General features: G+C 41.2%; 1 protein-coding gene and 1 long non-coding RNA gene across 4 annotated transcripts in view; one reads left to right on the top strand and one right to left on the bottom strand.

Moving 5' to 3' along the window:
* PSD3 (pleckstrin and Sec7 domain containing 3) overlaps positions 1-17104 on the bottom strand; it is a 185849-nt gene that overhangs the window by 164635 nt on the left and 4110 nt on the right. The window contains exon 2 of one of the 3 annotated variants that reach the window (XM_039350975.1): positions 13206-13317. In XM_039350975.1, coding sequence (XP_039206909.1) covers positions 13206-13317 — 112 coding nt within the window. Of the gene's footprint in view, positions 1-4014; positions 4424-13205; positions 13318-17104 lie in introns of those variants that run through there. The other 2 variants (XM_039350978.1, XM_039350976.1) reach the window with 2 other exon arrangements.
* LOC120311459 lies at positions 3382-4550 on the top strand. The gene is made up of 3 exons (XR_005557625.1): positions 3382-3536; positions 3610-3748; positions 4421-4550. It is a non-coding gene; the product is annotated as an uncharacterized LOC120311459 (long non-coding RNA).

The following is a 17104-nucleotide window of genomic DNA, read 5'->3' as shown; positions in this document are numbered from 1 at the left end:
TTCACCTGCTAGGTTTTGGGCATTCTTTCAAGAATAGGCCACATGGAAAAACATGCGCTTAAGACTCCAGACTGCTGTTTTAAAACACCTTTTATGCAGTGGTGGGATTCAGCCAGTTCGTATCACTTCGGTAGAACCGGTAGCTAATTTTTTGTTGCCCAGGCCCAGAATGGACTTCCAGAAGCGGCATCCAGAGAACCAGTTGTTCACATATTTGAATCCCACCGCTGCTTTTGTGACGCTGCTGAAGCCCAAACTGCAAGCAAGCTGCAGAGAGCAGCATATTACAGAGAATGGCTGCCTGCCAAAGAGCAAGGAAATGTGGTTTCAAAATGCAGAGCATAGAAAGCACTGATATCTGGTCATTTCAAAATCAGGCCAAGGAAGCCTCCCATCCCATCTTTTGCTTGAGGAAATCCCGTATGAGGTCATTGTTAAAGGCCAGCAAAAGGGCTCCCAGTAGTCCAGAGTAGGAAATTATCTTCTTATGGTTAAACAGGTCTACTCCTGCAATATTTGGGGTGGGAGGGAGTCATCTATAACCAGCGTCTATGCTGAGACTCCTGGGGAAAAAAGAAAAATAAATGGGCTACCATGCAAGGAATTTCTTATGGACCTGTTCTTTCACTCTGTTTCTCTCTCTCCTCTTCTCTGTTCTGTCCTTCCTAATGGGAACAGCAAGGCATCCAGGCAGGGAAGGAATAGGGTGGGTAAGGGGTGGTAATGAGATGTAGGAATCAGTACAGACAGCCCTTGACTTACAACCATTTGCTTAATGATGGTTCAAAGTTACGATGGCCTCAAAAAAGGTGACTTACTTGTACTTACAACCATTAGGTACTACCCTCATAGTCATGCGATTGCAATTTGGTCGCTTAACAACCAGCTCGCATTTACAACTGGTTTGTGTGTCCTGCAATGGAATGATCCGATTTGCAACTTTTCTTGCCAATTTCCAGCAAAAAAAAAAACACTCATTGGGGAAGCAAGATTCATTCCACAATCACCCGATTTGCTTAACAATCTTGTGATTTGCTTAATGACCACTGTAAAAATTGTTGTAAAATCAGGTCCGACTCAACTTACAACTGCAATGGCTTATGACAGAAATTCCAGCCTCAATTGTGGTTGTAAGTTGAGCATTACCTGTAGGAGAGCATTAGGCTCAGACTAGCCTACTGCCACACATTAAGGCATCTCTTCCACATACTGCCTGGTATCAGCATCTCATTAGAGGGGGTCATTTTATTATTTCTACTTTAAATATATGTTATCCATCTCTGGAGTGAAATGGTGCCTTTGCCTAGACCAGTGGTTCACAACCTTTTTAATGCCGCGACCCCCCAACCGGTCGTAAGTCGAGGACTACTCAACTGGTCGTAAGTCGAGGACTACTCAACCGGTCGTAAGTCAAGGACTACTCAACTGGTGCAGCACCGTTTGCAGAATGGGACTTTTGGCGGGCTCAGCAGGGCAGAGACAGCCTGGACATTCCTATTGGCTTTTGAAAGCCAATAGAATTAGACTCTATTCAAGAGAGTCTATTCTATTGGCTTTCAAAAGCCAATAGAATAAAAGGGAGTAGCACAGCTAAGGAAAAGGGGGGGGGAAATGGTGGACTGCGTTGTTTGGCGACCCCCGTGAAATGGTCGTTCGACCCCAAATAGGGTCCCGACCCACAGGTTGAGAACCACTGGCCTAGACAAAGGTGTTCTGAATGGTTTTTCACTTTGTTTTGTGCTGTTTTCAATAAACTGCTTTACTTCAACATTGGTTACGTTGCCAGAAATTGTTGAAATGTGTAATTGTGGAGGGTTGGAGTTTGTCAGAACTTGCAAATTTTGGTCAGTTGAATGCAATCAGGAACGTAAAAGCAATTGAAAACTGTGGAATGATAGTGAGACCTTGGCGTGTGTGGAATGTCAATTGTGTGCTTAACGACTGAAGTAATAAACAAGATTGCCTTAAAAGCAGGATCCTAAGTAAAAGTTGGTTCTGCAACCATTATGTAGAAAAGCAACTTGCTGTGCCTTAAGCAAGGCTTTGTGGAATAGAAGGAACCAGCATCGGATCTCTGGCTAATAAATTCTTAAATCTGAAAGAAGTTTTTATTTCTATACACATAGCTCAGTATGCACAAAAGCTATTAGATATCAGGAAGTGTTTTTCTTTATATAAATATAATGGTGTATGAGCTGCAATTTGAAAAACCCAGAGTTAAGCAAAGCATCTTCTACATAGTCCTGAGATAGTCAAAGACAAGCCAATACAGGTAGTCCTTGGCTTATGACCACAGTTGAGCCCAACATTTTTGTTGCTAAGCAAGACAGTTGTTAAGTAGGTTTTGCCCCATTATATGACCTTTCTTGCCGAAGTTGTTAAGTGAATCACTACAGTTGTTAACACAGTTATTAAATGAATTTGGCATCCTTTTCTGATTTTGCTTGTCAGAAGGTTGCAAAAAGTGATCAAATGAACCAGGGACACTACAACCGTCATAAATATGAGTTGCCAAGCATCCAAATTTTGATCACGTGAACATGGGGATGTTGCAACAGTTGTAAATGTGGGAAATGGTCATAAGGCACTTTTTTCAGTGCCATGGTAAGTGTCAATCATCACTAAATGAATGGTTGTAAGTTGAGGACTATCTGTATCCGGGTAGTTCTTCATCCCACTGCGTCCCTTCATTACTAAAAACAGTGTGGGGCAGTGGTCAGAGAATTAGGATTTGGGGGACAGGTTCATATATATAATGACAGAAACTCACTGACTTCTTTGGGCTAATTACTATCTCTCAGCCCACTCTACCTCCAAGGCTGTGGTGGGAATAAAACGGGAAGAGCTAAATCTAGAAAAATACCATTTGAGCTCCTAGAGAACCATTAAGGAAGTAAATGTGACAACTAAATTAATAAAAGCACAACGCAAAGCATTTGGTACACTCAAAAGCACTATGCAGACATTAAGCAGTATTATTATTTCATGCCAGGCACTGTGGCAAAGACTTTGCTTCTCTAAAGAAGAATTCAAGGGCTACCTATCAGCTGGAAACAAAAGGATAAGGCCATCCCATTTGATTATGCACTCCAAACAAAACAAAATCCACAACAGTATTATTCTATCTATGGCCTGATGGTGCAGTGCAGCCAGCCTCACTCCACCATTAGGCTTTTCATCACCGACCAATGATAATAATAATAATAACAATAACTGATTGAAAGATTCTCTGCAAATGCCAGAGAAGAGCCCAAATGTGGAGTTCCCCTCAGACAGAAAAGTTTCAAAAAAAGCCACCAGCTCTTTAAGGGATGCCCCTCCCCCTCTCTAACAAGCCACAGAGCATCATGTCTGGTGAAAGCAGCCGGCGCATCACATCAATCCTTCCTTCCCTCGCCCCCCTCACCCCCAACCCACGCAAAAGAACTGTCTCCCAAGAAAAGGAACACGATTCAGATGCTAATTCACCACAGAGAAGCAGGGAGGCAGCCGGGTAGTAAAACTGAACTGCATAAGTTCTGCACAGCACATTCCAGGTAACCATTTTGTTATGATTCCACCCCCTTGTCTCCCTCCCTCCACTCATACACCCCCACCTCTACATTTCAGATTTGACTGTATTGATAGCCTGGAGGTCTGCATCTGCATGAGAAAGCTGAGCTATAAAGCAAATACAGCTTGGAAGTAGCCACAGCCTTCCTAATGACCGATATCCTTAAGAATTCATAACTTGACAGAGCACTGGAAGGTACGTACATACATACATATATATGTGTATACATGATCCCTTCTGCATGCAACAATTCCTCCCCTAACTGAAATGTTCAGAAATTGCCGCAGGCCACTTACTGACAAAGTCATCAACCCGAGGAAGCAAAACATCTGATGAAGCTAAGAGATGAACAAAATGGTTTGACATCCGTGTTGTGAGTGTGCACATGGGTCTTATAAATTCCTACCCGCTCAACAGAACAAACAAGGTTTAATTTGGCTGAACAGAGGCTGACTACTCACAAAGATTACTGTAGCTCCAGCAGTTACCCATTGGTCAGTGAAATTCATCAGTGTATCTAATAAGGATTCCAGCTTATGGTAAACGCTGCCCGTTCTAAATCAACTGGAATCAGCATAGTTTCAAATTTCCTGGCTGAGGCAGCACCAGCAGCCGCACGGGCGCTCTGCAATGCACACAGGGTGATGTAAATGGAAGCCTTCTGAGCCTTATCAAACGGAAGGGGAAAAGGACCACAGTCGCATTGCTGCTATAGCTGAAAACGAACCCATCTAGGCTACCTTAAGGCAACAGAGCTACCGTAAGCTTCTCTTTCTTTCTTTCTTTCTTTCTTTCTTTCTTTCTTTCTTTCTTTCTTTCTTTCTTTCTTTCTTTCTTTCTTTTTCTTCTTTATTTTTAATCTGGCAGAGATGATTTTTTCCACAACACTATCAGTGAAAAGGGGGAGCTGTATTCCATATCTGCAGCGGCGGTGGCAGCAGCAGCAAGAGCCGCATAAGAAAAACGGAATGACATTGGAAATTCGATCTTATTCAAGCAGCAGAGGCTCCGTGACAGCACACTTTACCAGAACTGAGCCTTTTCTTTGATGAGGGGACAGTTTGTCAACCCACAGCCGTCTTCCAGTTTCCAATTTAGAAAATAAATAAATAGCAGATTTGTGCTAAATTATTGCAATTGGGAGGGTACGCGTGCACGCCAAATCGAAGGTGAATGATAGAATTTTACGTGTGTTGGATTTTGAGAAACTGCATGCAAAGTACAAAGCATAGGATTGTTCTGGAGAGATAATCTAGGCATTGGATAAAAAGAAAAGGGCAAGTTTCTAAGCCTCATGATTTTGACATTAACACCAGATCTCTACTAGTTCAGCTAGGTTTTTAGTGCAGTGCATTACTGATTTTCTTCCCCATGGCCAACTTGATAATGAAAGTACAATGCTGCAGGTAGTCCTCGACTTACAACAGTTCATTTAGTGACCATTCAAAGTTACAATGGCACTGAAAAATGTGACTTATGACCATTTTTCACATTTACAACCTTAGCACCATGATCATGTGATCAAAATTCAGATGCTTGGCAACTGGTTCGTATTTATGACTGTTGCTGTGTCCCAAGGTCATGTGATCACCTTTTGCGACCTTCTGACAAGCAAAGTCAATGGGGAAGTCGGATTCACTTAACAGCTGGGTTACTAACTTCACAACTGCAGCGATTCACTTAACAACCGTGACAAAAAAGGTCATAAAATGGATCAAAATTCACTTAACAAATAGTCTCACTTAACAACAGAAATTTTGGGTTCGATTGTGGTTGTAGGTCGAGGACTACCTGTATTTATAATTATTCTAAGAGAATAACAGTCTCCTTAGTATATAGTTTAAACAGTGCTATCAGAGAGTGTAGAGCCAATAAAAATATTGTCCCTAATGCTTCTCAGAAAATGAGTCCCAAGGTTTGTATGCTACACATGAGAAAGTTCATAGAACACATAAATTAAGACAAGCAAAGATAGCTGGATTGCAGGATGCAGCTGAACAGAGGAGTGGCTGGAGGTAAATTTAAAATAAGCATATTAGTATTATTTGTAGCAGACAGGACATAGCAATGGTTTATCCAATCCACAAATTGTTTTAACTTTGGCTGCTTCTATTACCTGGGTCTCACAGGACAGCTTGCGCAAAAGACCTAAGAAAAAAATGTTTCTTTAAAATGAAGCAGACATAATAGAGAACACAGCTACCTCAAGTCAAGGACTGCACGTGGGCAGTACAATAATTCTAATTCTCCAGGAGTTCAAACTGCCCTCAATAGTTCTTGTGGGAAAGTCAAGGACTCAGCTTTCGTAGATAAAATACTTTTATTGCAGAAGCTAAATAGCCACAGCAACTACAATCAGCTTCTACAGAACGTAGCCATACACATGTGTGGGAGCCCGAAGTCTAAATCCCCAGTTTCTTTATCTCCCCCCCTGCCCCCATCCATTCTTTTCTTGTAACAAACTGCCTGAAGCTCTTTTGGCAGGATGGACTGTTGATGGTCCTGGCACTGTGTTTATATAACAGTCTGGTGTGGTCTCAGGGTTCTTGTTTTCTGCCTTGTCAGTTCCAGCCCTCACAAAAACACTGAAGAGAGGGAAACTGAAGGCCAAATTAAATGTGCACCTTTGGTAAACATGAGGAAGAGGTGGTTTTATTTTATTCTTTCTAAACCAGAGATGGAAAGGGAATAAAACGGGGTAGGTGGACACAAGGCTGTGGTATAATGGTGGCATTTGAAGCAGATCACCCTGGTCCAGGGATAGGACACCTGGGCTCTTTTATGACTCGTGGACTTCAACTCCCAGAATTCCTGAGCCATGGCTGGCTCAGGAATTCTGGGAGTTGAAGTCCACGAGTCATAAAAGAGCCCAGGTTGCCTACCCCTGCCCTAGTCTGACAAACTCCAAGGATAAAAGGAAAACTAAGGTGAAAAGAAGAGCAGAAAGGGAACTATGGAAGGATGAGGTGGGGAAGGAGGCTGGGTTTTACTCCCATCTTCCACCCCAATTCAAAGCGAATTTCTGATGGCTACCAAGCATCTAAGGCAGGGGTGTCAAACTTGCAACATCACGTGACATGTCGTGACTTTTTTCCCATTGGCGGCAATGGGGTGGACGCGGTTTCGCCACGATGCATCCAGCCCATGAGCCAGCACTTTGACACCCCTGATCTAAGGCAATGGCCCTACTTCCACCCAACCAAGCTTCCCACTCCCCTTTGCTTTCTGTTTCTGTGTCCTCCACCCATCCTTTTCCCCTTTCTATTCCCAAACCAACATAGGCTTTCCTCAACTTATGTCATAATTGAGCCCAACATTTCTGTTGCTAAGCAAGACAGCTGTTAAGCGAGTTGTGCCCCATTTTACAACCTTTTTTGCCACAGCTGTTAAGGGAATCACTGCAGTTAACCGAATCATGCGTCTGTTGAGCGAATCGGGCTTCCCGCATTGATTTTGCTCGACAGAAAGTGGCAAATGGTGATCACGTGACCCCAGGACTCTGCAACTGTCATAAATACATGCCAACTGCCAAGCGTTTGAATTTTGAACCCATGACTCTGGAAATGTTCCAACAGTCGTGAGAGCCAGTCAGAAGTCACTTTTTCATTGCCGTTGTAACCTTGAATGGTCACTAAATGAATAGTTGTAAATTGAGGACTACCTGTACATCGTTAAACTTGCAATGTATTTTGCTTTCTTTCCATCTGATATTCCTCTACAATGGTCAAGGATGGCAGAAGAACAGATTCTAATGAAATGCAGGCAACCTATAGGTTTGGCTCCTCTGGGTGAAATCACACATTACACTAAGACAAAAGGTAGTTTGCCAATGGCTCCTCATAGTGTATGAATCCAGCCACTAGTTTCAAAAACCTGGTTTATGGCTCTCAACATGTACAGTAAACCAAGTCTTTGGCACTATGCTACACATTTGGTTCACAGTTCTCATGTCAGTCTGTTTGTTTACCTCATAAAGGAGGCGGGGAAAGGAAATGCAATTAACTCTTATCTACTTTGCTGTAGATGTTTCCTCAATTAAGTATAATTCCTACATCCAGCAGAAGAATATGTTTTGGAAAAAATATGCACAGCCACATTCCCCGAAGTGTTTCTCAGTTATTATCTCTATGAGTTATCTTCTGCTATAGGGACAAGGCCAGCTGGGTGATTCTAAGCCAAATATTAATATATTTCCAAAAATCTTACCAAGATAGCTATAGGGACTTGCCTATGTACAGTAGTCACCAAGAATAAAGAAAGATTCAGAGGCACCAGGGGAAAAAAGGTTTAAATGACTCATATGGCTTCAGGTAGAATTTTTTTTAATCTTTCAAATATTAAAGAAATAACAGTTTTATATATTAATAACTATGGGGAAGGAAAAAAATCTTACTCCAATTTAATGCAGCTTGACTTACACTTCTTGGGCACAATCTTAGCAAATGTGTTCACTATTAAATTTTAATTAACAAGGTTCCAAGCTTTAATCAAATAATCAGTGTCACTAATAATCTTAAAAATTGAATTACACTAAAAGTCTATCACAATATTAGAACAAAAAAGGTTCTAAGCTAAAGGTTTTAGCAGAATCTCTTGGTATGAAGAAAGCAAAAGAATTAATTTTCTTTCTAAGGCATTTTGCTATTCTGAGGAAAATTACTATTATTTTTCTGCTAACAGTTAACAGTTTTTGAAGGGCACTATTTCTCCCTATCCAACTAAGATGGCCACTGATATTATATAGGAGAAAGTCCTCTACTTATAAATATTCTCCACTTCAAACTCTAACTCCTATTTAAGATAATCAGAATAAGACCCTTGATATTTCAAGGGGAGAGTCCGAGAACAGGGAGATGAGGAGTTTGGACAGATGAACAAATTGGGGCTTTTAATAACAATAAGAGTTAGGCCATTAAAATAATTAATTTAATTATAATGAAATTAGTTGTTTTAATTAATTTAACCTTGGGATTGCCCTTAATTTCATCTGGTATCACTGCAATTGCTGACTGCTGGTTCCCATGATGGTGGAAGTGCAGACAGCTGCACTGGTTGCCAGTTTGCTTAAATATGCAATTTTCAAGGAGCTGATCGTCACCTAGAACATCCTTCATGACACAGGGCTTGGTTATCTGAGAGACCAATGGTTTCTTCCATCCAATAAGATCAGGTAGTGGGCAGACACTCCAGGTGCCTTCTATTAAACACTGTCACCTGTCAACCCCCCCCCCCCAGAAGTGCATCTTCTCTGTTGCAGTGCCTGCCCTCTGGAATAGTATCTTCCCAGAAATACATATCTGGGATCTTACAAGGGTTCCTGTAAGATAGGGATCTTCAAACGTGGCCCTTTTATGACTTGTGGACTTCAACTCCCAGAATTCCTCAGGCAACGTGCCTGGCTGAGGAATTCTGGGAGTTGAAGTCCACAAGTCATAAAAAGGCCACATTTGAAGACCCCTGCTGTAAAGGAAAGTCTTTAAACCATGATTGTGCTCCGAGTTCAGTTGTTGAATCTTTTTGGTGAATACATGTTTGCTCCACTCACGTGTGTAAATTTTCTTTTTTGCTGTATTTTTTTTCTTTTAACCATGTAAGCCTCCCAGCATCATTTGGGAGTTGCACAGCCTTTTAAAGTTAATAAATACATATTTACTTTTCAACACTTTTTCTTGATGATGTAGTAGTCTGTATAAAGAATTGAAAACTACCTGGATTAAACCATGCATATTTAACCCTGCCATGGGAAAAGGGTACCTCTGCAAGCCTGAGAATTAATTCACTGTCTCGTTTGTATTTTTTATCTTGTTTTTTTAAAAAATCAATTATACATGTATATAATTATTACAAATGAAATAATTCACTTTTAACAATATGAGATCCTTAGAATTTTAGATGCATTTTAGACTTGCATTTCTACAAAAATTTAGTCCATCTTTCTTCTAATCCAATCTCCTGTCAGACAACCCTATGATGTCACCATATATTTTCCCACAGTAAACGGCTTGCTTGATTGTTTCATGCTATACTGAGGACCTGTAAATAATCTGCTTAGGCATCACAGCCGAGCAATATTCTCTAAGATACTACCGTATTACATTTAAATGTATGTTAAGCAAGTATGTTTGCAAAGTGAGGAAGTCAGACCTAATTCAAAAGAAATATTTAGAAAAGAGAAGTTTCAAGAGAAGAAATAAAATGAATGTCTTCACTTGTGCAATTCCCAAATGAAAAGAAGTAGAAAAAAATAAGAACAGTAGTTTTGGTAACCAAACTTAAGTACACGAAGCTATCTCTGATAAGTCAATGACATTTTGGCAGAAGAATAATTCTTAAAGAGAAACACTGATCAGGTGATCAATGAAAGGTATTTTTTATCACTAGTGCTATTTTGGTTAGTGAAATCTTGCTGCTGCTAAAAAACTTTAAATAAGCCACTCTGTAAGATTTTCTTCACTGAGACAAAGATGGTTTATTAAATGTAAGTTTTCTTGCATTTCCTTCTATGTCTCCAAGAAATGTCCATGTTGTTGGGACTATGCATATTTGCTTAAGCAACCAGTTAAACGACAAATGACTGACCAACTCCTTACTTAGTTGCTTTAAAATCCCTACTATTAAGTTGTCTAATCACAGCTGTCTTTCCCTTCCCAGCTACACTGATTTGTATCCTCTGCACCACATTTAGAGTCCTATCATTTCTGAAGAAGAGGTTGGGTTAGTAGAATTATTTCAGTCAAAAGCGTTCCATAAACAAATACCACATTAAAAACCCTGCCTGGCACCAGCCGAGCTCTGAAAGTAGGCTAATATTTCTTATGAGGCATTTCAGAATTGTTGTTTTTTTCACTTGAAAAAAAATCAATGTTTTTACAATCTCCCCAAAGAATCAATGGCGTCTTTCTTCTCCATTCATTTAGAATAAATGCTCTTTGAGTTTGCATGAGCTAAACTTCTTTCTTCAGTTTTTTTTTTTTTTTTTTTTGAAGAATGAGTGGCTCTGTGGGAGGTGGTATTAGGAAGTTCATTCCACAAGACTGACAAACTTTGCCAATGCTCAAATACAGAAACTAACTAGCGGTGGCAATTATTTCAAGAACCACTCCATATAGGCTGCAGAAGGCAGCTGTAGACAGAACAAAAGGCCACAGCAGTTGTTACTGCACTGATCCTCTAGATCAGGGGTCCCCAACCCCTGGTCCATGGACCGGTACCGGGCCACGGCATGCCAGCAACCGGTCCACACAAACAAGCAAAGCTCCATCGGCAGGATGCAGGCAGCACACAAAACCACGCCCCCTCCGGTCCACGGAAAAACCTCTCTCCACGTAACCGGTCCCTGGTGCCCAAAAGGTTGGGGACTTCTGCTCTAGATATAAGTTCCCAGATCTTTTCATCCAGTAGTAAATATTCATCAACCATTTCTCAATCATCTATAGTTAATCCTTGATTTACAGACCAGTCACTTGGCAACCGTCTGAAGTTACGACAGACACTCCTCAAAAGAGTGTTGATGACTGGATTTCAAAGTTACAAAAGGCTGCACCTCCCCTCCATGGTCATGTCATCATATTTTTGGTCCTTGGTAACCAGCTCACTCTTACAGCTGTTTGCGGCATCCAGTGACCATGATTTTCTATGTTTTCTGGTATTTATTTCCGGTTTCCAGCAAAAAAAAACCACTACTGGATATATTGGATTCACTTAATGACTGCATTGTTTGCTTAATGATTGCTTCATGTGCTTAACAACTACTGCAAAGTGGTGACTCACTTAACAATAACAACTTGTGATCATAATTCTAGTCTCAATTACGGTTGCAAATTGAGGACTACTGTACCTAGTTTTAAGGCTGGAAGCAAAGCATAAGTTCTTAGCTAACTGAAAAACAATGGCAAAATGACGATTGCTCCTTCCAGCTTTTCCCAATTCTCAGTTTTATGAGATCAGTATTAAGATCAGTATGAGAGAAATCGAAAACAAAGCTATGCCTTACAATCCAGAATTCCTGAAAATCCACTGTGAAGTTTAGTGTCCAAATAAATATTGATACAGTAGCCTATGTTTCCCAACCTTGGGAACCAACTCCCAGCTATGCTGACTAGGGAATTCTAGCAATTCAAATCCATGCATCTTAAAGTTCCCAAGGTTGAGAAACATGCAGGAGTAGACTATTGCTATTACTACACTAGGAAATTTAATAGGTCAATTAATTCCGAGGCTTCAGAGGGCCCATTTTCATGTTTTAAACTAAATAAAAACTACTTTAGTAAGTGGACTTACCTCCCATATTTCCTTCCGGAACTACTGAAGTTCTCCTCTGTGTATTTTATTCACAATCCTTTATTTCTATTTATTTAACAATTAGACCCTTTATTAAAGTTACCAAGGTAACTTTATTATTATTGGAAATTTCTACATGCTTAGGTCTATAAGCCCAGTTCAGTCTCCCAAACTAATTGATTGAATGTTGGTTAACATTCACTGACAACACAGTTATTACATTAACTAGTTTTGTACCTCAGCTGCTGACTCCATCCACATTTGGTTGTGTGTATGCTTGCATACGATGGGATGATGTGGTTTTTAACTGTTGCTAGCCAGACCAGAGTCATGTATGTTAGATGGATGTCTATATAAATGATATAGCTAGCGAGAGAGCAAGCAAGAGAAAGAGAGAGAAAGAGAGGGACGAATAATCCCATATTCTGCATCCTAAGCAATTATACTATGAGAATAAAATGAGCATAAGGTTTTTAATAGGAAGGTCTGTAATTTAACAGCTCAGAATTCTTTCAGTCCTTTGCTTATGTTGAGGAGTAGACCCTTCCGTCAAATTCGAATCTACAACATTACAGATAATCCTCAATTTATGGCCAATTACTTAACAACCATTTAAAGCTTAAAGTTATGACAGACTCAAAAAAAGTTAATTACAACCCATCCTCAACGTTACAATCGTCGCAACTCCCTTAAACAGTCACATAATCACATTTTGTGCGCTTGGCCACTGCTTCATATTTACAATTGGTTGCAGCATCCCACAGCCACACGATCATGTTTTACAATGTTTTTTGCCACTTTCCAACACAAAACACCCATTGTATAAACTGGATTTGGACTTAAGACCATGTGATTTGTTTAAGAACTATACGATTCGCTTAATGACCAGAGAAAATTGCTTAACTACTATTGTAAAAAAAGACTCGTAAAATCAAGTCAGGTCACATGGTGACTCAATTTACAACTGTAACAATTTGCAACCAAAATTCTGGGCTCAATTGTGGTGAGGACCATCTGTAGTACAGATGAAAAGTGGCAGTCATATCCATAGCTAAAAGAGTGGAAGCTTCTTTCAAACCAATTTTTATTTGTACCAAAGAAATACATCAATATTGTTATTCTCTAAACAGAATTTTTAATCCATCTGGTTGCTGTCCAGATGCACGGACTTCAGCAGCCAGAGTATCCAACTGCATGGTCAGTGCCTGGAATTCTGGAAATGGAAATCCACACATCTGGAAGGACCTAGGTTGGGAAGGCTGCACCTCTGTCTCATAAAATTCAGAATCAGCATGAGCTCTTAAGTTAAAATAACACCGTATAATGTGTGAGGAGATGAAAATGACCCAAGAGTAGAAACATTGGTGCTTACCAGATTCTGATGCAGTTTCATTTTCTGATCCACCAAATAAAAAGTCATATTTGGCCTTGGCAACACTCTGGCAGTGAGCTGATGCACCATTAACCCAAACAAATGTTTCTCCCTGCAGACAGAAAGAGAATGAAAACATGTTCATTTCACCATGACACCTCCCACTAGCAGTCCCCATCTCAAAGCAACAGAAATAGGATTTTCAAAAATACATATACCGGCTTTAAAAGTAGCTAAGAGAGAACGAAAGAAATAATAGCTTCAAGATTTATTTCCAGCAGCATGCAACACCTCCTTTTTGCAGTTTATGGCTTTACACTAAAACTGCTATAGAATTAGCGCGCCCATCTTAATCACACTGTCTTGAGAAGAAGGATTTCTCTAGCAAGTCTTCATCTATATGTAGTTGGAACCTTCAACATGGCAAAAGAGTGCATTGCGGAACAACAAATGTCCGAACCAAGATATACCTTGTCTTTGGAAAGCCTTTGAAAAGGCAGTGCAGCTTTCCAAAGACATCACAGCTTTTCTGAAGACAGCAAACAGCTTTCCAAAGGCTCAGGGAGCCACAGGTAGGAAATGTTCACCAGAGAAGCCAGGTCTGAAAAGGAAACAGTATAGGCAGCAAAGTGCTTCTGCTTCAGCTGGGCACAAAATGCAAAAGGTCAGTGGGAGGAAGGGGGAGAGAACGTAGCTGGGCAAATGAATGCTGGCTGGCACTTGCTGGGGTAGAGAGTGTTGACTGAGGCTTCCCGGCGCATGGCAAGCTGCCCCAGAGCCACGCGGTTCACAAGACAAGGTGCAGAGTGTCCAAAAGGCAGAGAGGGGTGAGGGATAGGCAAGTGGGAGAAGTTGGAGGCAGTCTCTTATCTTATTGAGTATTGGGGCTGGGAGGAACTAAGAGTAGAATGGCTCAGATTGGGATGGATACTCACTAAATGACCCGTGATTCTTGGTCAGCTACTGCAATAGGGGAGTGGCAAGATTTCCACTGTAAGTTGATGCGGTCACGTGACATCTTGCTTTATAACTACTTCACTTAGGGATGGAAATTACAGTCCCAATTTGTGGTCGTAAGTCAAGCACTACCCGTATCGTAAACTGCATTTTTTTTTTTTAATGGTAACTACAGGTTGTTAGTGTTTAGAGGCAAAGCTGCCACCTTTTTTGCCTTACCAACTCTCATCTGCTATAGAAGTAGGGTGGTGAATAAGCCACATGTATTGGTGCTTCTGAACTTGTTGTATAAGAAGGAGGAAATATAACATAATCAGATTAGATTGATTTCAGCCTCATTAGGTGGACCAGACCAGGAAATCCACTCCATAGGAAGGCTCAAACTACTTTTATTGAGATTGACTACAATAGCTTTGTAGTCAATTGCGCAGTACCTTCTCCTTCTTTTTATATAATGAAACACAGAGGTGTCTGCATGAGCCATTTTCAAATATTACCTCATTGTTCTGGACTTACAAATGCTTCAGTCCCCTAAGTAATGGTTCCTACCTATTTTTATCAAAGTCATCTTCATTATTCTCCATCCCTGGCTGGGGTCCTCTAGAAGTCCTTCCCTAAAAGATTGCACAGGAAGGGCCAAATCTAAGTCGGAGAAAATAGTCCTGTAGGCATCCAAGGATTTCAAGTTAACAAACCAAAACTTTGAACTGGACTTAGATGCATACTGGTAACCAAAGACCACAAGGCAGCACAGCTTTGTCACTGCTACATTAGCTGTGTCAGCTTCACTATACAGACCAAACCAGGAAATCAGCTCTACAAGAAGGCTAGTTTTATTGTAGTTTTACTGACTGCCCGTAACAGAAAACTGAAAGTATAATTGCTTTACTCCCCACCCCTACCCCACCCCATCCCCTTTATGCTCGAGTGATTTAGGGAGGTGTCTGCCAAGTTGGCTAGTGGATAACTACTTGAGGATTTATTACATTTTTTCTTCTACTTGTCACTTTGATAACAGATCTGGCCTGTCAAAGTCAACTTCCTTATTCACCTTTTAGTCCGGTTAAAAAATTTCAAGTGATTTTCAAAGGCAGTTTTATGTAGAGCACAATACAGCAGTCAATTCACAAGAAGATCCGTGCATGAATTACTGTTGCCAAATATTCCAATCCCTAAATTGGCACCCACAAAACAAAGAGCGTCCTCTAGGAGGAGTAAGACTCTAGGTTAAGTCAAGAATGGAGCTGTGATCAAGCTAGATCAAGCCCCAACAAATAGTAGCTCCATCATGCAGTTGTTTAATCTGACCTTGTTTGCATCTATTCTAGTTCTTACAGCTTCCAGAGCGCAGTCTAGGACTTGACATTCTTGAACATCCCTAACCCAGCCTGGGTGGCATTGAATGAATTTTATATCAAAGACTCTTTTTATCGGAGAAAATGTTCCAATGACCAGGCCACTTGTCTTAGAATAAACTCTGCTGAACTTAGTACAATTTACTTCTTTTAATTGCCTCCTGGTTGTAGCACAGGATAATAATGGCATGGCACCAGGCTTCTTTTAAAACAGTCCTCGCTTTGTACTCTACCCCATACAAGGATAGTTCATGGTCAGTTGAAAAAGCTGAATGTTTCCCCCTATTAGATCTTGGACAACAGATTGAATAGTCAGTTTCCTTCTCTCAGAGACAACTGAATTTCTGTTTTTAGTCAGTTTTCTATACTTGCATCAATACATGTTAATGGATATGATGCAAAATTATGTAGCATCTTCAGTCCTACTATAGGCACTTCATGTCCTCTTTTTCAGCCATGCATTGATTGGACACTGTAAATACAGATGCAACATAAACTTTCCAAAAAAATGCTCCAGCTTTCTTCTGCATCATCTTTGTTTGTGTTTCTACAAGGGGAACACTAGATCCTGGAGGAGAATCATTGTTTAGGCTCTCCATGTTCTTCTTGTACGACTCCTCTGATACAGCATCTGATTCCTTCAGGCCCAAGACATGTACAATTATTTTTGCTGTATCTGAGGTTTGAAAATTGTCTGCGTTATGGTCTAAACCAGTGGTGGCGAACCTATGGCACGCGTGCCAGAGGCGGCACTTGGAGCCCTCTCTGTGGGCATGCATGCCATCGCCACAGCCCCGCCTCCCCGTGGCCCCCTCACCATCAGCCCCCCTGGAGGAGAGTCGCCCCCAGGTGTGACCTGCGCGGAGCAGCACAGCCAAGGACATGGCAGCCGGGCAGCAGGGATAAGACTCCGCCCTTGCGCCCCGTAGCATGCGGATGATGCTGCAAGGTGCGGGCGGAGGACATGGCCGCCATGGTGCTGCTGGGCCACCTGGGAAATCTGCAGTGGGCCGTGGAGGCAGTGGGTGACCCTGCAGGTGAGCGGGGCAGGGGCAGGGGATGGAGCAGGGGCAGAGGTGGGAGGGAAGGTTTTGGGGCACTCGGTCTCTAAAAAGTTCACCATCACTGGTCTAAACCATAAGACGCAATGTAAACAAGAGGCTTCGACGCAATGCTCAGTTAACAAAATGCACAGTGGCATTTTCAAACCACAGTAGTTTTTTATTATTGATGATGCCCAGTGTGTTTTGTTTGAAGTGGGCCATTTTATGCAATCTTATTCCATTCTGCTCTTTCAGTAAGGCTTTTATTGGACTAGGAACATCTTCTGGTATTGTTCCTCCTTCCTTTATATCAAGCCTCTGAGCTGGCAGAATCAGCCATGATCTGGGACTTCATCAGTATCTGGCTTCTCCCTTAGAAATCCCATTAAGTCTTCCAGAATCACAAGATTTTTCCAAGCACACTGGTTATTTGACCTCCTATACTGTTTGATCATTTTCTGAAGAACTCCTGGTTAGAAACTGGTGTGCACAATAGAGAGAGTAACGTAGTTTGATAAGAGTGGACATCAACTGGGGTCTCTGG

Source organism: Crotalus tigris, unplaced genomic scaffold (genome assembly GCF_016545835.1).
Source record: "Crotalus tigris isolate CLP2741 ecotype Arizona unplaced genomic scaffold, ASM1654583v1 scf7180000018368.3068619, whole genome shotgun sequence".
NCBI lineage: Eukaryota > Metazoa > Chordata > Lepidosauria > Squamata > Viperidae > Crotalus > Crotalus tigris.
Note: the sequence above shows the minus strand (reverse complement) of the source record. Positions and strands in the feature narration are given on the sequence as shown.